The sequence below is a fragment of the Procambarus clarkii genome, chromosome 73, assembly GCF_040958095.1.
Source record: "Procambarus clarkii isolate CNS0578487 chromosome 73, FALCON_Pclarkii_2.0, whole genome shotgun sequence".
Taxonomy (NCBI): Eukaryota; Metazoa; Arthropoda; class Malacostraca; order Decapoda; family Cambaridae; genus Procambarus; species Procambarus clarkii.
Window position 1 is genome coordinate 24,252,734 of NC_091222.1, and position 23,834 is coordinate 24,276,567.

Consider the following 23,834-nt stretch of genomic DNA (forward strand, 5'->3'; position numbering starts at 1 on the left):
GACACCGGCAATAAGGTGGTATTATTTATTTAACTTAAGATATATATATTTTTAAATGTTGTCACATTAACGGCTACATCTTCCTTTCTTCTGACATATAGATTTTTAAGATTAATTAAAATATATGGAAACTAATTATACAATTTATTGGCTGGTGTGCAGGGCTTCACACTCTCAGAGCTAGCCATCAAGTAACTATCAAAACGCATATATCTTCGTTTTCACTTTAGTTATATATATGACAAAGGATTTTAAATGTAGCCTATATTTCTACCTTTCAGATGACATAAATACTTTTGTTAATTACAATATCTAGATCAAACTAACATTGATTTTCAAAAGGTTGTATATTTTCCATCAATGGAGAGCATCAGCCAAGAAGCCTTCTTTAAAATATGAATATCTTTCCTCACCCAATAAGATCTAATCTCTGAATAAAACGCAAAAAACGACTTGATTGTAACCTATCCACCGCTGCCCATTGGATGGGGGAGAGGGGGTTATGTGTAGGATAAACATATCAATTGTGACACTAGCCCTCCATATATGTCAGTTGCTTAAATTATAAACTGTACTTGTGGTCGGACTCGAGCCCATTGTTGATGTGACAATGTGCATTGACTTTTGTAACTAGCTTATCAAGATTATAACTTGCTTGGCTATATGAATTGTGGGGCTCAGTCCCTGAGCCCATTATGTGCCTCTGTAACACTCCACTATCGCTCATAGGATGGGTATGGGGTGCATAATAAATGAACTAAAATAAGCTCTGCCTTTTTTATAACATATACAATTATAAGCTTTATTTGTGAAGCTCAATTAATTAAACAATATATCAAAGAGCCTGTAGGGTTCGGTGAGATGAGCGAAGAGACATGGGAGATTTTACATAAGTACAGTACATGGTAGTTTAAGTAGCGAACGCATGTCAACGAATAACGAGTATATATACAATACAATACAATACAATTTTATTTAGGTAAGGTACATACATACAATAAATTTTTACAAGGATTGGTTGATATAACAAAAACAATATAACAAAGATATATTGGTTGATATAACAAAACAATTGTCCTATGAAGTCGATTTAACTTCCAAACATATATTTTTTTAATAAATGTTAAATGTTTTCTGGCTAGTTATGTTAGATTTTATTAAAAATACGTATTCTACTTGTTAACATTATAATTTAAATTTGTGATAATTTGTGCAGAGAAGTGCGACAACTGGATATGCCAACAAACACTTTCCAAACAACGATATATCTTGGATAAGTCGCTCCACAACATTGACGCTTGGACCGTCGACTTCCTTTGATGCTACTTATTTACTTATTTCATAATGAAATTATATTAGTTTGGAGTAAATATATGTTTTCTCATGTTCTGCATTCAGCACCCACATTATAGTAAATATACCATATTACTTCATTACTTAAATAATGCTAGGAGGGTTTGAGTTGCTTTGGGTCTTTAGTGGACAGAATCTCCAATAGATGGGGCGAGAGTCGCTCCCTCTCTCTCGCCCGAGCAAGAGTCGAAACTTAATTTAACACTTTCGCGCTATCTGGACGCGCCGGCGCGTTCGGTTTCGTCTAACGTAAACGCATAGTGGACATAAAGTTATGTCTACTTTTAAAATATTTGTATAAAATTCAATTTTTATCCGATTTACTTTGGGTTTGTTTCAAACTGCGCGCTATGAGGCTCTCTTTCTCACCACTAGGCTGCATGGTACAATAAGTTCATGAAAGGTGTGGATAACTTCGATCAAATGGTATTTTGTCCCGAACGGGTTGCAGGTGGGTGACTTTAGCCGTTTATACTGGTAATTCTTCCCCCATATCATGTATTATATGCATATGTCTGTTTAGGGAATTTTATTCCGATCAATATACAACCAAAAATAACTGTGTGCAACAAGTATAATCTTGACAAACATAACAAAAGTAAAAATATTTTGTGTGTGTTTGACGCTCACTGATATGTTCCAGCGTAGTTTTATATTTGTCGCTATTCTAACTTACGCTTTGTTGATATTTTTTACCTATGGGCACATAGAACATTCTATTGCGAACACATTGACATAAAAATGAATGACGTACATAGAAAATTAATGTCATGAGAGTGAAATAAGTATAAACTTTCAAAGCGCCGTGCGTCGTCCCGTCACTGATACCGGGTAACAATTTCACCACTTCCCACACTCTTGCGGGCGGGCTGCATCATTATTCTACGCTTATATTCATATCACCGTGTTGGGAATTTCATTGCGAGTCCATTGATACCAAAATTAACGCTGTAGAACAAGTGTGGAGGTGATTACAATCCCAAGAGTAAAAACATTTTGTTGCTGATGGGCGCTCACGGCGAGTCATCTACGTAGTTATTTATTTGGTGCTGGTATCCCTATATGTTTCGTGACTTATTTTACTAATGTTCTTCTAGAGAATTTTATTGCGAACACGTTGGTACCAAATTGAAATACGTAGCATGAGAACTAAGGTCAGAAGAGTAAAAAGAGTATACACATTTTTGTTTTTACGCTTAAGCGATAAAAACGCAGCGCGCACATTCGGTTGGCTGAGTGACCTTTGCGGAGAGCGGGAAAGTGTTAAAATTGATATATCTTTGTTCTCGAACATGATATATTTCATTTGGTGAAATCATAATAATGTTCATATCTCGATCTTTCTGGAGGCATATAAGATTTTAGGCTTTATTAGCGTATCTTTGTTAATTATACAATATATCGGCAAGTGCGTAGGCGTCTGCACTCCATGCCCGACAAGCTACTGAGCGCTACTATAAAAACATATGTATCTTCACTTGAGCTATAAATATGTCTATTGTAATGTATTTAAAATGAAGCTCTTATTTCTATCTTGCTTAAGACATAAAACATTTGTGTTTATTAACGAATTTACGTGAAATAAACATTGATCTGAGAGAGTTGCTCTGTCGTTCAGTCTGTACGGGGTGGGAGCTCCGTAATTTTTAAAATACATGTATCTTCATTAGAACTTTAAATATGTCCATGGTAAAGTGTTTAAAGTGAAGCTTATATGTCTGCCTTTCTTGAGACATATAAAACATATATGTTTATTAACGAATTCACGTGAAATAAACATTGTTCTGAGAGAGAGTTGCTCGGTCGATCAATCTGTCCGGGGTTAAAGCTCGGCTATTATAAAAGTACACGTATCTTCGCTTTAAATTTAAATATGCCCATGGTAAGGTATTTAGAATGAAGCTTATATTTCTATCTTTCTTGTGACATATAAAACTCTTACGTTTATTAAGGAATCTGTGTGAAATAGGCATGGTTCTGAGATGAATGCTGCGGTTTTCGAGCTCGACGCGCGGCAATGGACGCAATACACATCCAGTGGGTGGTTGGAGCCCCATACCCATTCTATGGGTGGTTGGAGCCCCATACCCATCCTGTGGGTTGTAGTGGACGCCATACTCATCCTGTGGGTGGTATTGGACCCCATACCCTTCCTGTGGGTGGATGTGATCCCCATACTCATCCTGTGGGTGGATGTGACCCTCATACCCATCCTGTGGGTGGTATTGGACCCCTTTCCCACCTAACAGGCTGTAGGTGACAATATAGCTAGGTATAGTAGACACAATACCGTCCTGTTTGCAGTAGTTTACCCCATAGACATTCCAACGTAACATCGTTTTCTGTTAGCGTTCCTACAAAACATCCTTTAAAGATTTGTAAAGCACAAACTATGGTATATAATATTGATTGGTGAAGGACTGTTATTCTATGTAATAATTTTTAGTGCTTATTATAATTTACTAAGAACAACTAATATTTCTCAAAACAAAACTACGAGCCTTCAATAGGAAGTAGCTGATCTGTAATATTCTAAGAGCATGGACAATAGTAGGTAAATTTCACAACCCATGTGGGACCTGAAAACTACAATTTTCCTTATAATTGAGCCAATCACGAATATTCTGCTATCTATGTTGACGGACGGGTACTGTGACACGTAAATTGGTACGTGAGGAAGAGTTTGGGCCTTGGTAAAAAAACTAACTGGGAATATATCACATATTTACTAATTCATATTCAACATATTGACTTTAAGCATTAAGTCATATATGTGCTGTCTTGTGTGAGAACGGGTTGGTAGCCGGCACGGGGAGGGAAGGGCTGCACGGATGAGCGGCACAGCGGTGGAGTGTGACATTTGTTTGTTTCCTTAGGATTGGAGGGAGTTCTGCCTCTCTTTTCGGTTTTAGCTGTAATTTTCTTACCGTGTAGGGTTTGTTTTGTTATGCCTACCTTTCTGTGTGCTTAACCCCGGTCGATGGTAGATACGGTAAACCCCCAACCACAGGGGGGTTTTCCAGGGTCATTACTCCCTGCACCTCTCTGAGGGGGGCCAGGGTCTGGATCGTGGTCCTCGGTAGGCTGAACTTCATAGATTAATGCTCCGGTCAAATGTATCACATATTAGTCTGGTAGCTCCAGGGAGCCATAGGGGCTCCCCACAGACAAGGAGAGGTGGACAAGAGGGCCAGGGGCCCAAGCTGATTCTACAGGCTGGGCTAAGGCAGCCTGTCAACATTTGAGGGCCAGGTCCCAAATCTACACAGTAAAATAACAACGTACTGGAGTGAACAATATGGAAGAAAATGCAAGATTGAACCAGTGAAGAGCAGAGGTGCCATAGGCATAATCAGAGAGCACTGTATAAACATCAGAGGTCCGCAGTTGTTCAACGTCCTCCCAGCGACTATAAGAAATATTGCTGGAACAGCCGTGGACATCTTCAAGAGAAAACTGTACTGTTTTCTAAGAGAAGTCCCGGATCAGCCGGGCTGTGGTGGGTATGTGGCCCTGCGGGCCGCTCCAAGCAACAGCCTGGTGGACCAAACTCTCACAGGTCGAGCCTGGCCTCAGGCCGGGCTTGGGGAGTAGAAGAACTCCCAGAACCCCATCAAGCAGGTATCAAGCAGGCAAGGCTTGCAGCATAGAATGCAGCTGCTGCCCCCCAAAGTATGACCGCGTACAGCTTCAACAAAGCTGCCAATGACACAACAGCACATATTAAAGTGCTCGCACCAGGCCCAGAGCAGTGCCTCAATGTCCTTAATGGAGACACTCAGAGTAGAGCTCCACGATAGCGAGAAACCATATGACCAAAGACAAAGTCCTCCATTATGTGAGATGTTGACAAAGTCTTACTGACAGCCCTGGGGCTCCTACTGCAGATGTCAGGAAAGTGTGCCTTCAGTGGAGGAACCGAGGGCTTGAGCCAGTGGACAGTGTCAGCCCTGGCCTGCCTCTCTGCCCAAGCAAGTGGAAGAGGTGGGGGCGAATGAACGCATGTTTCTTTCAACCAATTTTTTATCATTTGTTTACATTGTTGGGGAGTTCGTTTGGAAAGTCGTGAGGCCTCAGCCTCTTTAAACCCAGCAGTAGTTTGTATTGGTTCACAGACTTTCTGGATGCCTTCCCCAGTGAAGTGACAGCTGCTCTCTGCACCTCTTTGATGGGGGCCAGATTCTGACTCTGGTCTCCACAATACCAAACTCAAATCCACAACTATTGCGGTCTATCAGTAAGGGGGGCCATCTCAGCAAAGTAGCTTCAGGAAGCTACAAGCAACTTCCCCCCCACACTACTCACTCTAGCCCCCCTTAATTCTAAATGAATCACTGGTTGCAATGTATCCCTAACTTGAATAAATCAGGCTTGGTCAAATTTAAAACATTTGTGTATACAGTACTATATTTTCAAATGCAGATGATGGATCACAATAACGTGGCTGAAAATATGTTGATCAAACCGCACACCAGAAAATGAGGGGACAATGACATTTCGGTCCATCCACAATCAAGTCGATTGTGGACTGTCCAGGACCATTATCACAATCGACTTCATAATGGTCCAGGACAAACTGAAACGTCATCATCTCCTCATCTGTATTTACAATCTTCATAAGGGAATGAATTTTCACATTTACTCTATCCTCCAAGCACTCTCAGACAACCCGTCCTCTTAAAAATAACGTCGCTTTTCGCTCGTATGCGCGCTATAGCCAAAAATGGACGTAATTTGAAATGAAATCCGCTCACGAAAGCTATGTATTGTCCCGTTTTCTGCTCGAGTTCTCCGGCTTACTCAAAAAGGTTAGGAGAGGAAACTTTCAATTAACGGTTTTCATAACGTTTTGAAACTTTATGAGAATTTCCTGCCCTCCTAACCAACCAGAGGACCCTTAACTTACTGTTGTTGAAAAAAATCCCAAATTTATTTTCATTTTTTTTTTCCATTTTCTAATTACGTTCATTTTCGGCTATACGGGCAAACACCCAAAAGCGACGTTATTTTTAAGAGGACAGATTATTCAGACAGGATATTAATTATTGATTAACTTACTTATTTTCCATCATTAGCAGATCAGAAGCATTAACACCACAGCTATGTACAGCAACTCTAACCTGTAAATAGATAAAATACAATTCTGAGGAGGCATACATTATTACATAATATAACCACCATAAGGCAATTAACACATCTAATATAGAAATTCTTCATAATTTCCAATTCTATATAGCTTCCAGTGTTTTAATATCTTTTGACATGAAAGCTATACAAGTACATCTAGGTCTCAAACCATTAATGATGTTCCTTTCTTTTCCTCTGCATGAGAATACACTATCTTCACTTAAACAAATTATACGGAGCAAAACAGATTCATTCCATAACAGATTTCATTCAACCAGTCATACCCAATGCAACACCCCCCCTTTCCCAAGGAAAAAAATCAATGAGCCTACATTCACCATTCACTATAATGCATAGTGGATATGGCTAATGACTTATCTTGCCAAGAGAGTAGTGTACTGAAATATCTACAAAATATTGTAACCCTGAAGTACATAGGTAAATATAAATCCATCATAGCCCATATTTCTGGGGGAAACCCTTTGTGGCTCACTGAAGCTATCTCACTGAGATAGAATGAAATGGAAATATCAGGGGAAAGCCATTACGACTATATAGCATTTGGAAGGGATGTCAGGATAAGAATTTGGGATGGGACGGGGGAAAGGAATGGTGCCCAACCACTTGGACAGTCAGGGATTGAATGCCAACCTGCATGAATCGAGACCATCGTTCTACCGTCCAGCCCAAGTGACTGTGCGTGGAGCAAACAAACAAGGAGACATGAAACATGAAATGACAACATGAAATTTCAGTTGTTTTCATTGTTGAAGAGTTCTTTTTGCAATTTTGGGGTTGTAATCTCATTTTTAACCCAGTGGTCTGTTTTGATTTGCCAATCTTTCTGGTTGCCTACCCTAGGTGGTAGCAAAGATGATATCTTTTAAATGTAAATGATCATAGGCCATCGTTCCCTGCACCTCTCAAGAGGGGACCAGTTTCTGGCTTATGGTCCCGGTAAGCAAATAGAACTCTGCGACCGATGGCGCTAAGTAGTACAGCACTGATCAGTGTATGATAGCTTCAGGAAGCCAATGGGGCTCCCAACAAATACTAGAGTAACCTTGGAACATCTAAATGCTAGAGTAACCTTAGAACATGTAAATACTGAGTAACCTTTATGAAACCTTAGTGACAGTACTGTACAGTGAAATAGAGTAACTTTGGAACATGTAAATACTAGAGTAACTTTGGAACTTGTAAATACTAGAGTAACCTTGAAACATGTAAATACTAGAGTAACCTTGGAGCACGCAAATACTGTGTCCATTGGTTGAATCCTTCGGGACACTGGAAAAGTTTCAGGCTTTCTCTTCTTCGTCAAACTTCTTGAACACGTTGTGCTCTGAGTTTCACTAGACCACCACCCATCATCATCACTACAGCCATAATAACACCACAGCATGTGATGATGATGGGTGATAGTACAGTGAAATAGAGGCAAAGTTCCATTCTTGAGAAATGATGTGTAAAGAAGATTTTGAGAAGTAGAAACTATAAAAATTATATATTATATATATATATATATATATATATATACTAACTGTACCCAGCAACGTGTTGCTGTGGCTCATGCGTTGCTGAGCCACAGCAACTTTTTCCCTGTCTCCCAGTCCTCCCCACCATTTCCTCCCCCCTCCCCATCCCTGTGTCCTCCCCACCATCCCCCACTCCACCATCCCCTCGTCCTTCTAACTATTCCCCACTCCACCGTCCCCTCGTACTCTCCTCCATCTCCCACTTCCCCGTCCCCCCTATCATTACCCTCTCCCCCGTCCCCTCGTCCCCACCATCCCCACCTCCCTGTCCCCATTATTTCCCCCTCCCTTAGCCTGTCATCCTCAGTACCATCCCCCACTCCTGTCCCCTTGTCCTCCCCACTCATTCGTCCAATGCATTTCCAAATGATCTGATGTTTCCATCAGAAAATTGGGAACATCAAATGATTTGATGTTCCTATCACTGAAATATAAGAAAAAAATTAAAAAACAAAATAAAAACAATGAAAAAATAAAAAAAAATAAACTATACTCACGAAATGAACAGTAAGGTAAACAACAAAGCTCAATTCCAACACAGTGTCACAAAATAATTAAATCAAAATCAAAATAATTTGAAATCTATGAAAATTCAATTTATCAATGAAATTGGAAACATTGAAATGGAATTGTAACATATTTAGTATAGCGTGAGTTGCTCTTACGTGCAACAGATGGAGCTGTTTTTTTTTTAAATACATGTTTTTACCTGTCACAAGTGGCATCTATACTTATACTCAAGAAATGAACAGTATGGTAAACAACACAGCTAAATTCCAATGCAATATCACAGAAAATAATTAAATCAAAATGAAAATAAATCGAAATACAGTACTGTATATATAACAAGCTTGTTGAAACTCTTGTCACACACACTGAAAATGCACTAGAAAAGATGCTGGACTGACTCCTAACTACATTCTTTACACAAGTTACTTAGTGTAAGTTACACACACACAACCCATCCCCGAGGCTGACCCAACAGACATCCCATCGACATCTACGAACAATGACATCCGCCCTAACACAGCTACCATTGCTGTATACAAATCGTTTGAACTGCTGTTGGAAAACTTCTAAATAACTCCTTAGCACGCAGGCGAAGAGTCACAATAACGTGGCTAAAGTATGTTGACCAGACCACACACTAGAAGGTGAAGGGACGACAACGTTTCGGTCCGTCCTGGACCATTCTCAAGTCGATTGAACAGACAATCGACTTGAGAATGGTCCAGGACGGACCGAAACATCGTCGTCCCTTCACCTTCTAGTGTGTGGTCTGGTCAACTCCTTAGCACGCCTTACCCAAGTCACTCCCCAGGCTGACTTGCCACAAACCACAACCACCAGCACCAAGAGTAAGAAACCACCAGCTGTACAAACCTCCCAGCAACCTGGCACTTTGACTGAAAAACCACACTCTCCCACGACACATCCTCCAACCACTCCCAGATATTCAACATGCTGTACTACTGGCATGTCAAAGAAGACCGATGTAATCACATCCCAGACGTAAAAATCCATAATATGACAACTCATCTTCAACTAACCTACCCAAACCTAACCTAACCTTATACACATTAACCTCATATTACTAAATGTATTCCAACTTACCCTACCATAATCTACCCTAACGTATCTGACCTGCAACTAACTCCCAAACATACTTCGACTCACAAACTCAGTCTCTTGACTAAACAACACACTTTTCATAAAACAGCAACACTTTGATACCAACATTAACACAACTCCTCATCTTTGCCATCCTGAGTCCACTTCCACTCATGTTTATTTTTCTCATTATCCTCACACAAATTGAAGACATCAAAACTTTCAATCTCTGTCAAATTATGAACATTGATGTGCGACTGTGAGTGACGCATCTTTCAACATCACCACTTGTGCAGTCATCGAAAGGAAAACTCTTCATACCAACTGCACGTATCGTGAAGAAGAAATACTAGAGTAACCTTGGAATATGTAAATACTAGTTACCTAGGAACACGTACATACTAGAGTAACCTTGGAACATGTAAATACTAGAGTAACCTTGGAACATGTAAATACTACAGTAACCTTGGAACATGTAAATACTAGAGTAACCTTGGAACATGTAAATACTACAGTAACCTTGGAACATGTAAATACTAGAGTAACCTTGGAACATGTAAATACTACAGTAACCTTGGAACATGTAAATACTACAGTAACCTTGGAACATGTAAATACTAGAGTAACCTTGGAACATGTAAATACTACAGTAACCTTGGAACATGTAAATACTACAGTAACCTTGGAACATGTAAATACTACAGTAACCTTGGAACATGTAAATACTACAGTAACCTTGGAACATGTAAATACTACAGTAACCTTGGAACATGTAAATACTACAGTAACCTTGGAACATGTAAATACTACAGTAACCTTGGAACATGTAAATACTAGAGTAACCTTGGAACATGTAAATACTAGAGTAACCTTGGAACATGTAAATACTAGAGTAACCTTGGAACATGTAAATACTAGAGTAACCTTGGAACATGTAAATACTACAGTAACCTTGGAACACGTACATACTAGAGTAACCTTGGAACATGTAAATACTACAGTAACCTTGGAACACGTACATACTAGAGTAACCTTGGAACATGTAAATACTAGAGTAACCTTGGAACATGTAAATACTACAGTAACCTTGGAACATGTAAATACTAGAGTAACCTTGGAACATGTAAATACTAGAGTAACCTTGGAACATGTAAATACTACAGTAACCTTGGAACACGTACATACTAGAGTAACCTTGGAACATGTAAATACTACAGTAACCTTGGAACATGTAAATACTACAGTAACCTTGGAACATGTAAATACTAGAGTAACCTTGGAACATGTAAATACTACAGTAACCTTGGAACACGTACATACTAGAGTAACCTTGGAACATGTAAATACTACAGTAACCTTGGAACATGTAAATACTAGAGTAACCTTGGAACATGTAAATACTAGAGTAACCTTGGAACATGTAAATACTAGAGTAACCTTGGAACATGTAAATACTGTACTAGAGTAACCATGGAATACACAAATACTTGGCCTGTTGATTGAATTCTTCGGGACACTGGAAAATTTCAGGCTTCCTCTTCGTCAAACTTCTTGAACACTGTCCTCTGATAGTTTCACTAGACCACCACCCATCATCATCACTACAGCCATAACACCATAGCATGTGATGATGATGGGTGATAGTACAGTGAAATAGAGGCAAGGTTACATGCTTGGGGAAGAAAGGATTAGTCTAAAGAAGATTTTGAGAAACAAACCTTGCGTTTGCCTCATTTAGGAGACGAGTTATAAAGTGGACTTTGTTTTGCGTGTTTTGATACCTTGTAAGTTGGCATATACGAAAGACATTATCGTATTTGTGGAAGTGCTGAGTATTTTACTTTGTGTTATTGATACTTGTTTGATGGGGGTTCTAGGAGTTCTTCTACGAAGGGAGCCGGTCGGCCGAGCGGACAGCACACTGGACTTGTGATCCTGTGGTCCTGGGTTCGATCCCGGGCGCCGGCGAGAAACAATGGGCAGAGTTTCTTTCACCCTATGCCCCTGTTACCTAGCAGTAAAATAGGTACCTGGGTGTTAGTCAGCTGTCACCGGCTGCTTCCTGGGGATGGAGGCCTGATCGAGGACCGGGCCGCAGGGACACTAAAGCCCCGAAATCATCTCAAGTTAACCTCAAGAAGATACTCCCTAAGCCCAGCCTGAGGCCAAGCTTGACTACATCTTCATAAAAGCTTCATAAAGCATTATCTGTGGTTCTGGTAGGGGTGTTACATTATGTGTCCTGTCTAGTATTTGACAGTGTTGATGGTTGATTTTGGACACTTCTTGCCATTCTTTTTCTCTTACTAAAAAGATCCCCCTGGTATGTATAGGTGTTGCTGTATTCATAGTGATATTCTTTTGATTTTATTCACTTGGTTCCTGTCATGTGAAATGCTGGTCAGTCTCTTAAAACATTCCTTCTTATTAAGCAAATTTTTTAAAGTTTTCGGTGGAAAAATATGCACAAAAAATATGCAAGTTTGTATTAAAGCTAAAAGTCAAGAAAATCTTTCACTAAAGGAGCAGCACTCTTTAGAATCATATGGGGGAAGAACATGTGGATAGCAGGTAGGTGGGCAGCAGTATGTTGGTAGGTGGCCCCGTGGGCAGGCAGGCAGATGGGTGGCAGGGCAGGCAGGTGTGTAGCAGGGCAGGCAGATGAGTGGCAGGGCAGGCAGGTGGGTGGGTGGCAGGGCAGGCAGGCAGGTGGGTGGGTGGCAGGGCAGGCAGATGGTTGGCAGGGCAGGCAGATGGTTGGCAGAGTGGGTGGGCAGATGACGAGGGGGGCAGTGGGTGGGCAGTTGACGAAGGGGGCAGTGGGTGGGCAGGCAGATAAGAGTGAGGTGCATGGAGGGGTGGATACCTGTGTTGATTCCAAGTATCAACATCCCCCCAGCCTGGTCTCTGACCAGGCTGCGGGTGACGGGCTGAGAGCTGGCAAGTATGATGGGAGGGGCAGATAGGCATTCAGGCGTGCAGGCAGCAGAACGAGCTGGTGGCAAAGTGGGCAGGCTGATAGCAGGGCAGGAATAATAGATGGTGTAATATGCATTCTCCCCTTCCACATGTCAGTTGCCAACAAGGATCCTAGTTACAAGGTACATCTGCTTGATGGGGTTCTGGGAGTTCTTCTACTCCCCAAGCCAGGCCCGAGGCCAGGCTCGACTTCTGAGAGTTTGGTCCACCAGGCTGTTGCTTGGAGCGGCCCTCAGAGCCACATACCCACCACAGCCTGGCTGATCCAGAACTTCTCTTAGAAAACAGTCCAGTTTTCTCTTGAAGATGTCCACGGTTGTTCCGGCAGAGGGGTCACTCATCAAGTCTCACCCATTATGAGGAGTGGGATAAAGCCAAGTCCTTACGATGGCCACTTCTCGCCAAAGATGGCACGCCTCACTTGTCTTCATATTAGAAATGCCCTGGTCACCTGCAGGCACTGCTATCGGGGTAATGAACTCCTATGCTTACCCCTCAACAAAGGCACTTCACATACAACGTCGCCAATTTGAAAGGCTCTCCTTCAGTCGAACCCCTAATATTCTTACTGTTATGCTTCTCCCCACACTATAAAGCAAACCATTTCTCTCTCACAGTGGCTATGTCTCAGCACAGTGTAAATGTATTCATAAACCAACGGTAGGCAAATGGAGAATGAATGATATGAAACACAAGAGTAAAAGAATAAATTAATATTTAATAACATACAAACAGCAAAAGGTAAGTAAATTAAATAAAATATAGACCCCTGGCAAAACTCTCATGAAATATCGCGTTGTCCGGGAACACCGCCTAGCACTAGCCTCAACTGGAATTTATTGGTTATTTAATCCAACACAATTAATCAAAACTTATTATTTCTCGTCCAGTCACCGAGAATAACTTGCCAGTTATTATTTGATCTCTTAAACAAATATATTACTCAACTCTCATGAGCACTGAAAAGCGAGAAATAAAATTTTTCAATCATTATATAAATAATTGTTCAAATTTGCTATATCTCATCTACAATTGAAAAATTCATTTCTACCTGAATTTACCCGAGAGCCACTATCTCTCTAGTAGCCTCAATGGTGACAGGAAGCTGGCAGCTTGCCAAAGGTTTCCCCATTTGTCCTGATTTTATCGAGCTGGATTTTGAATTTCGGCAGAGTTTTGGCATTTACTGTTGCTAAAACTAGTTTCTACATATGCATCAATTAAAAATTGTCAATCATTTTTTAACTCTCAACATGAATTCAAATTGTTATTTGTTCTCATTTAATTTTAAGAATTACATATTTATTTACTGTATATTTTACATATACATTAAATTTCATATTATTCTCTTAATTCACAATGACATGATGTATCAATGAAAATCATCTTGAAGCCTATCATGGCCAAGTCGGTTAACCACTGTACTGCGCAGAGCACCCCAAGGCACTCTCCGAGTTGTGCTATTTTCTTTTAATTAGGCTATATTTGAATGTTTTCATAACTCTGTGTATTTTGAAATGAAAATGGTTGAGTTTGTAAACATTTTGACATTAACTTTACCTGAACATTTATAAAAACAAGAAAAATATATCCTTGACAATTGCACTATGAAGTTTTTGCCGAAACCAGGTGCGCAGTGCAGTGGTTAATTAACCCTTAAATTGCGCATCGCATCATATGATGCTTTGACCGACTTGCAGTAAATTGCACATCACATCATATGATGCTTTGGAGTACTATGCAAGATTTAAACGGCCCGTGGATACACGGGGTTATCTTGAGAGGTTATCTTGAGATGATTTCGGGGCTTTAGTGTCCCCGCGGCCCAGTCCTCGACCAGGCCTCCACCCCCAGGAAGCAGCCCGTGACAGCTGACTAACTCCCAGGTACCTATTTACTGCTAGGTAACAGGGGCATTCAGGGTGAAAGAAACTTTGCCCATTTGTTTCTGCCTCGTGCGGAACACACACCTTCATCACGGCTCTTGTAAACAGACGCCATTTAAAAAAAAAAATCGTGGGCCAAATTCCTGGGTGTTAGGGGCCTCAGTATGGAGTAAACTACCAAGCCTGACGCACACAGCATGAGCTCACAGCACTGCTGTTCAGCTTGTGACCACAGCATTGCCTAAAAATGCCATAATATACTTGTACATGCTATTATGTAGCGATGATATTATTACAGAAGACCCTTGACTGTGATAAAACTGACTAGGGTTCTGATAATAGCAGGATTGTGGTGATATTTAGCGCTGTGCTCCATGTAGGGAGGAGTAATGCTGTGGGAGGGAGGGTAGTGGGGTTGTCTTCTGACTGTGTGTGGTCATCTTTTATTGACTGCACTCACCATACCAGCTTAGTGGTTCACTATGGTGAACACAAATGTAGATACTTATATATAACGTGTGTATAGAGGGTATAAACAGCAAGAGGAGTAGGTTGGGAGCCGCCATTTTGGTGAGGGCGGTGGCGTCGTCTGCACGATTTATCATGTTTACTGATGATCACGATGGTCTTTGGGCACCATACCAGTTTACCTGTACAGGTATGGTGAATAAAACAGGTAGATATTTATATATAATGTGTGTATATAGCGTAATAACACCACAAACAGTATTGTTGGAGGAGAAATATTAGTGCGTCTGGCCTTGAGGGCGGCAGCCAGCTGACTGTGTGAGGTCCTACGTCTTTGTGCCTTTACTCACCATACAAGCTTAGCTGTATAGTTATGGTGAACAAAACATTTAAATACTTATATATAACATCTGTATATAAAAGCAAAAACAGTATGGTGGATGGAGAATGGTGGCAAGTCAGGTGAGGTGAGGGAGGGAGTGGCAGCCAGTGGCGGACTGCCACTGGCTGCCACTGGCTGCCACTGGCTGCCACTGCCACTGCCACTCAGCATACTAGCTTAGTGGTTCGTTATGGTGAACACGAATGTAGATACTTATATATAACGTCTGTATATAGTGAATAAAAGCAAAAACAGTATTGTGGGAGGAGAATGTGGGCGAGTGGAGGTGTTGAGGGAGGGAGTGAGTGGCTGGCTGGTACACGGCGGTCACGCCTCGTTACTTTTTGACTCATAATAGCAACTTAGTGGTTCGTTATGGTGAACAAAACATGCAGATACTTATATATGACCTGTGTATATAGTGTAATAACCGACAAAGTATTTGTTCACTGTTTGATGAACATAATTGAATCAACAATATGCACACCATAATTTTGAGTACAGTGATGATTCACTCATTTTATTATATAAATATATCACACTATACACTATTGAATAATATTACAGCAAAAAAAAACTACGAAAAATCAATCAGAGACATTGAAATAATTAGGTAATTATCTCTTTGTGGCAACTCTGGCCTGACAGCTGGTGAGGAACAGACCGCCTGGGACACACGCTGAGTCAGCGCCTGTTTTTTGCCAGACTCCCCCCCCCCCCCTATAGCGGGCAATATATGCCACTTACGATTTTTTTATTATTTTTCTCATGATCAGTAAACACAAATTAACAGGTTAGGAAGAAAAAAAAAAGATTTTTTTTGGTATGCGCCTGTGGGTGTCAAATGGTATATAGCCATGCGCCATTTAAGGGTTAATGCAGGTGTCTGGGAATCACCAGAACACTGGTTCAAGTCACACCATTGCTTCAAAATGATTTTCATTCTCTTAATTATTTTCAAGTAATGCCCGAAATGCCCGGAGAATTTGTTGCTTTATGCAAGTACTGTACTGTACTTCTCTTACCTTCAAATTCTTCACTTTTCATGTATCATTGCATGTACTCTTGCATAAATCAAATTAGTAGTAGTAGTAGTAGTACAGTGGAACTTCGGCTTACGAATGCCTTTTTTACGAACTTTTCGGGTTACAAGCCCGATTTCTTCGGAAAATTTGAATCAAGTTACGAACTTTACCTCGGGAAACGAGTTTGTTGGTATGGCTAGTGTGGTGGCCCGGCGATCGCACCTCAGTTTACCAGTGCCTCCCGCCTAGTGACTATTGCGCCTGAATTCTTTGCAAGGATTTACAGTTTTTTCGGATTTTTGGCTATCTGAACATAATTTTTTATTATACATCTCGCCATGGGTCCCAAGAAAGCCAGTGGCAAGGTTCAAGGCAAGAAAACACATGCGAGAATGACTATAAAGAAAAAACGAGATCAGTCATAAACATGAAAATGGTACAAGTGTTGTTGAACTAGCTAGGCAGTACAACAAATCTTCAGGGGAGAGAAGGAGGAGGAGAAGGAGGCAGTAGTGGATGCCCCTTCCTCATTAATTAAGAAAATGTGTACAGTATGGGACGAACTGCAAAGTTTTGCTGAAAAGAATCACCCAGATAAAGCTGTAGCAAGCCATTGCATTGATATTACTAATTTAAATTAATGACAATGTGATGTCTCACTACAGACAAGTGCTACAAAGAAGGGAAAAACAATCTTCAATGAAACGATTTCTAGTGAGAAAATCAAGCAGCGAGCCAGAAGCAGGTCCTAGTGGTATGCAGGCCAAACATGCTAAGTATCCACTCAATTTAACAGCCTCTTTTATACCGATCTGCCGGTAATAACGACCGGTTTGGGAGACCGGTATTTAGAGCCTCATATAACAGTCTGGTGGTCGATATTACCGAAGGTCGGTATTGGGTTTGTCTTAGTATCAGAGGGTCCTCACGTGGCAAGCAGGCCGCCTACCCCTTTCATTCCCTCCCTCACCCTCACTGAACCTCTACCCCCACACCCTCACATTCTGCCTCTCCCCACCCCCCCAAGACCCTTCTGGGAAATGGCTCAGTAGACTGCCAGCCAGCCAGAGACAGCCTGGAGAATCTCCATCTAATAAAGCATTCATGAAACAAGTTTTTATAACTTTTTATTATCCTAATAATATTACTAAACAAAATCTGCAAGCAAAAATATATATGATGTACATCCAGAATTAAATAAAGAAACTTCTGGTTAACTGGGTCAAGTGTTAGGCTTATCTCTTCCCTTCCCCACCACCGACACCCCCCCCCCTGCCCCCCCCCCCCCATACTTCCCATACACACGCTCTCTCTGCTTCACCTCATCATCCACTGCTCCATCCCTCCCTCCCTCTCTTCTTTCCTCCCTCCATCCAACCATCCCTCCTTCCCAGCTCCCTTCCTCCATCCAACCATCCCTCCCCTCCATCCCTTTATCCTTCCATCCCTTCCTCCCTTCCTCCCTCCCTCCCTCCCTCCATCCATGCCTCCCTCCCTCCTTGCATCCCACCCTCCTTCCTTCTCTCCCTCCCTCCCTCCTTCCTTCTATCCCTCCCTCCTTCCTTCTATCCCTCCCTCCTTCCTTCTCTCCCTCCCTCCCTCCCTCCCTCCCTCCCTCCCTCCCTCCCTCCCTCTCTTCTTCTCTCCTTCCATCCCTTCGTCCCTCCCTCCCTCCCCTCCATCCCTTCCTCCTTCCATCTCTTCCTCCATCCCTCCCTCCTTCCCAGCTCCCTCCCTCCATCCCTCCTTCCCTCCCCTCCATCCCTTCCTCCCTCCCTCCTTCCGTCCCCTCCATCCCTTCCTCCCTCCTTCCTTCCATCTAAACATCTGGTTGCGAGCCAGTCCCTTCCCCCACCAACGACACCCCTCCCCCCCAAACTTCCCATACACACGCTCTCTCTGCTTCACCTCAACAACCATAGCGCCATCCCTCTCTCCCTCCCTCCATCCATCCATAAATCCATCCCTCCATCCATCTCCATCCTACCATCCATCTCCATCCACTCCCTCCCTACCTACCACCCAGCCTCTGCCTGCCTGCCTCCCTCCCTGCCTACCACTCAGCCTCTGCCTGCCTACCTGCCTCCCTCCCTCCATGCCTACCACCCAGCCTCTGCTTGCCTGCCTGCCTCCCTCCCTGCCTCTGCCTGCCTGCCTGCCTGCCTGCCTCTGCCTGCCTCTGCCTGCCTGCCTGCCTGCCTGCCTCCCTCCCTGCCTCTGCCTGCCTCCCTCCCAAGCTCTGCCTGCCTCCCTCCCTCCCAAGCTCTGCTTGCCTCCCTCCCTCCCAAGCTCTGCCTGCCTCCCTCCCTCCCAAGCTCTGCCTGCCTCCCTCCCTCCCAAGCTCTGCCTGCCTCCCTCCCTCCCAAGCTCTGCCTGCCTGCCTCTCTCCTTGCCTCTCCCTCCCTGCCTGCCTCTCTCCTTGCCTCTCCCTCCCTGCCTACCACCCAGCCTCTGCCTGCCTCCCTCCCAAGCTCTGCCTTCCTCCTTGCCTCTCCCTCCCAGCCTACCTCCCAGCCTCTCCCTGCCTGCCTGCCTACATTTCAGCCTCTCCATCCCTGCTTGCCTGCCCATCCACCCACCAGTCAGCCATCACTGACACAACGAGTGCATTTGGAGCCGACATGGTGCACGGATGTTCCTTGATTGTGCAGATATGTCCAACAAAGTCACGGAATGAATACTCCAGCCTCATGACAAATCAAAACAATGTGCCGTGAATCTGTGACGTCACAGGGTAGACGGCACTAGAGTGGTGGACCCAGTGGCTGTCTGTATAAAATATATCTTACCTGAATGTTACTTGAAAAATTACTGACACTTAACTTCGGAAATACCGGAGCTCCGGAAATAACGACCAGGGTACAGCCCCATATAGGCCGTTAAATCGAGTGGATACTGTGTGTATCCTCCCCCCCCCCCCCTTCCTCATCGTCTTCCATACACCAACAGGAGTCATCGGTAAAGGTAAGTAATAACTTGTACATACTTTTGTAGTGAAAATTTGGGTGAATTAGGTATAAAATTTATTTTGAAGTAAATTTTTTGGCGAGTCTGGAACGGATTAATTCATTTCCCATTATTTTATATGGGGAAATTCGCTTCAATTTACGAATTTTCGTAAACGAACCATCTCTAGGAACAGATTAAATTCGTAAACTGAGGGACCCCTGTACTGGTAATGTCTTCTCACAGACATAATAACATAGGATAAAAAACCCACACTTGTGCATTTGTGACAATTGATTAGACGTTGAGATGTAAGTCTCGTTCTAATCACACACAAGGGAGCCGGTCGGCCGAGCGGACAGCACGCTGGACTTGTGATCCTGTGGTCCCGGGTTCGATCCCGGGCGCCGGCGAGAAACAATGGGCAGAGTTTCTTTCACACTATGCCCCTGTTACCTAGCAGTAAAATAGGTACCTGGGTGTTAGTCAGCTGTCACGGGCTGCTTCCTGGGGGTGGAGGCCTGGTCGAGGACCGGGCTGCGGGGACACTAAAAGCCCCGAAATCATCTCAAGATAACCTCAAGATAACCTCAAGATAACACTCAGATCTTGACAAAGCACTCAGGAGAGTGCGAAAGACTTGGTGTAAATTCCTTACATAAATTTCACAAATACACAAATGTGGGTTTTTATCCTATATTATTATTATTATTATAATTATCATTATTTTTATTATCCAAAATTATTACTATTATCATCAAAATTACTACTAACCCTGACATACACCTACACTCTACAGCACAATATAACAATACTGAATTTGTATCTCATGCATGCTAATACTTTCTTTTCATTAACTCACAAAATGTTCTACAATTGTTGGTTGTAATACAGAACTCATTTGTTTCACTCAATGAAAAGTTACTTACTTGACCCCGTTGTATTTTCTTTCTCTCAAGATCTTGCATGACTAAGTCTTTTCCAAACTCTTGCAAGACAGCGGCTTTATATGTTGCAGTGTTCCTTATGCTGGATATTCCAAAGCCCCTAGATAAATATTGGCCTGAGGCTGCAATTGAAGGTTGGAGTCGAATCCCAAACTGACAGAAGCGCTGCATTGTTATAGATGCCATCTGTTGGAGTGATTAGTTTACATTGGAATGAGTAAGTTTGAGAATATTACTAAATAAAAACACGCACACACACAGTAGTAGCAGTAATTTTCTGTCAGTCAGTCAGCTCAGGAACTAGATAACAAAAGAGTGGGTCTTATAATGATCACGAGAGATTATTGTAAAAACAGATAAAGATAAATCATGATTATTAAATAGTTGGTGATAACAATATAAAATCAATAGACTGCGAAGCCTATGAACCAAAAACATAGGACTTTTGGACTGGCCTATTAGTAAACCTAATCCTGGAGTCTTTTATGCACCAATATGTAAAACAGCCCACAAGAATGAGAGAAGGTGATGCTCTAACTTTGCTGAATTTAGTATTTATCAGGAAAGAAGAGGAGATAATTGACATTCATCACCTTCCTCCACTGGACAAGAGCGACCACATATTTTTGGAAATCAAATATGATTGCACATAAAGGATAACACGTGGGAAGTTAACAGTGAGGAGAAAAAATCACAGGAATCAGGACGGAGAAGAGGCCCCTAGACGAGACATGACCCAAGGCCACACAAGCAGCCCGTCGTCCTAAGGTTTCCCAAAGTCAAGAAACTGTTGTATGAAGTCCTCTATCCTAACCTACCAGAGGGGCCAAAACATAAAATGGGATAGTAGAGTATGTCAATTCTGCAAGCTGCTAATGTTTTCTAGTATGACGATTTTTGGCTTTAGATGCCATAAGGACTGCAAAAAAAAACACAGACGAATATCGACCCAGGACATATTATCAAGCACAGCTGTGAAAGCGGCATTTTTCTGAATATTATGGGCATGCGGGAAGACTGCAGACTGGCTACACTTAACACCACAGAAGACCAGAGAAATACAAGCCTTGGAACAGAGGAACCAAGCAAATAGGATCAATCTATAAAGCATCCACCAAAGCAGAATCGGTGGCTCAAAGATAGCAGCGGAGAGCCGACATCGGACATGGCACATGATGAACCCCCAGCTGAACCAACCAAACATCAATAATCAGAGAACCCCTCCCAAAGCTAACCAACTCATTCTTCGCCAAAACAGGAGCCAGCTGCAAATTGAAGAAAATTGCATTTGAACCAGAGCCAAAAGAACAGAAACTATGAAACTATGGGACCTCGTAGCCTGGTGGATAGCGCGCAGGACTCGTAATTCTGTGGCTGTGGCGCGGGTTCGATTCCCGCACGAGGCAGAAACAAATGGGCAATGTTTCTTTCACCCTGAATGCCCCTGTTACCTAGCAGTAAATACGTACCTGGGTGTTAGTCAGCTGTCACGGGCTGCTTCCTGGGGGTGGAGGCCTGGTCAAGGACCGGGCCGCGGGGACACTAAAGCCCCGAAATCAACTCTAAGATAACCTCAAGATAGATGCCTCCTGAGAAGAGCATGAAGCTTCCCATCACAACCTGCGGCACGAGACACCAAAAGTTGAGACGGTGGTATGGCCTTGGAAAACAAAATTACAGACCGAAAGGGACACCATAGAATGAGAAGAGGAAAGAAAAGCAAGAACACAGCCCACAGACTATGCAGGCTCAGGCAGTGTAAGAGCAGGCTAACAAACCACAAGACAACCTGCAAAATGGTGAGAGGTAGTATCAATGCTAGTTATCTTCTTGAGTTATCTTGAGATGATTTCGGGGCTTTTTTTTTTTTTTAGTGTCCCCGCAGCCCGGTCCTCGACCAGGCCTCCACCCCCAGGAAGCAGCCCGTGACAGCTGACTAACACCCAGGTACCTATTTTACTGCTAGGTAACAGGGGCATAGGGTGAAAGAAACTCTGCCCATTGTTTCTCGCCGGCGCCTGGGATCGAACCCAGGACCACAGGATCACAAGTCCAACGTGCTGTCCACTCGGCCGACCGGCTCCCTAAACACAAGCTGCAAGTGCTACATGATACAAGGCAACAGTATGCAGCATTGATCAAGAAATGGAGCATCCAGCCCCAAAGAGCCAGGACAGAAGTGAACCTTGAGGTTGAGTCTGGGAAACCACCAGGGAACAGTCCAAGTGGAGCCAGAGCACGGAGCCCAGAGGAATCTGAACCTTCCGCAGTTTTTTTGTTTTCTTGTATTAATTTCTATCAGAGACGTGGCCAGACATTTACAATGCTCACCAGCATATATACATTTTCTTCTGTCCTCCACTGACAGGGTGAGAGCTCTGTTAAATATATAGTTCAGGGATTTATTGATCAATCACAGGTGATTGTAGTGCTTTTAAAATGTTAATCTAACCTACATACATACAGTACACACAAAACAACCCATAAATTATGTGGGAAATCTTTAAAGACTTCTGATAAAGAAAGAGATCTAGGAGTGGTTAGAAAACTATCACCCGAGGACCACATAAAGAACATTGTGCGAAAAGCCTATGCTATGCTTTCTAACTTCAGAATTGCTTTTAAATACACAGATGGCAAAATACTAATGAAACTGTTCACAACATTTGTTAGGCAAAAGCTGGAATATGCAGCAGTTGTATGGTAGCCCATATCTTAAGAAGCACATCAACAAACTGGAAAAGGTGCAAAGACATACAACTAAGTGGCTCCCAAAACTGAAGGACAAGAGCTACAAGGAGAGGTTAGAGGTATTAAACATGCCATAACTAGAGAATAGAAGAAAAAGAGGCAATATGATTATTACGTACAAGATAGTAACAGGAATCAATAAAATTTATAGGGAAGACTTTCCAAGACCTGGAACTTCGAGAACAAGAGGTCATAGATTTAAACTAACTAAACAAAGCTGCCAAAGAAATATAAGAAAATTCACAGAATGGTAGATGGTTGGAACAAGCTAGGTGAGAAGGTGGTAGAGGCCAAAACTGTTAGTACTGAACTTTCAAAGCATTATACAGCAAAGAGTGCTGGGAAAACAGGACACCATGAGCGTAGCTTTCATCTTGTAACTACACTTACGTAATTACACTTAGATAATTACATAGATACACAGATTTACGTCTGTCCTACATAAGGATGCCACATGGCCACAAACTCCCAGACCATACTGTGAGCCCAACAGGAGAGAGGAGACCAACGACCCTGATCATTGAGGATTTGTAATCAGTGCTCACCAGATTGGTGACAATCTGGTCACAAAGTCCCAACCCAGAGTTGCGGTGGTGAACGGTGTTATAGGGTAGGAATGGTGGTGAAGGGTAGGGAAGGTGGTGAAGGGTAAGGAAGGTGGTGAAGGGTAAGGAAGGTGAAGGGTAAAGAAGGTGGTGAAGGGTAGGGAAGGTGGTAAAGGGTAAGGAAGGTGGTGAAGGGTAAAGAAGGTGGTGAAGGGTAGGGAATGTGGTAAAGGGTAAGGAAGGTGGTGAAGGGTAAGGAAAGTAGTGAAGGATATG

At 42.5% G+C, this 23,834-nt stretch overlaps 1 protein-coding gene across 2 annotated transcripts in view; it reads right to left on the minus strand.

Annotated features, from left to right (window-relative positions):
- LOC123774181 (quinone oxidoreductase-like protein 2 homolog) overlaps nucleotides 1-23,834 on the minus strand; it is a 117,329-nt gene that overhangs the window by 87,849 nt on the left and 5,646 nt on the right. For both annotated transcript variants that reach the window (XM_045768327.2, XM_045768326.2), the window contains exons 2-3: nucleotides 20,245-20,448; nucleotides 6,412-6,473 (exon numbers count right to left, since the gene is read on the minus strand). In XM_045768327.2, the coding sequence (XP_045624283.1) occupies nucleotides 6,412-6,473; nucleotides 20,245-20,448 (266 nt within the window). The remainder of the gene's footprint in view (nucleotides 1-6,411; nucleotides 6,474-20,244; nucleotides 20,449-23,834) is intronic.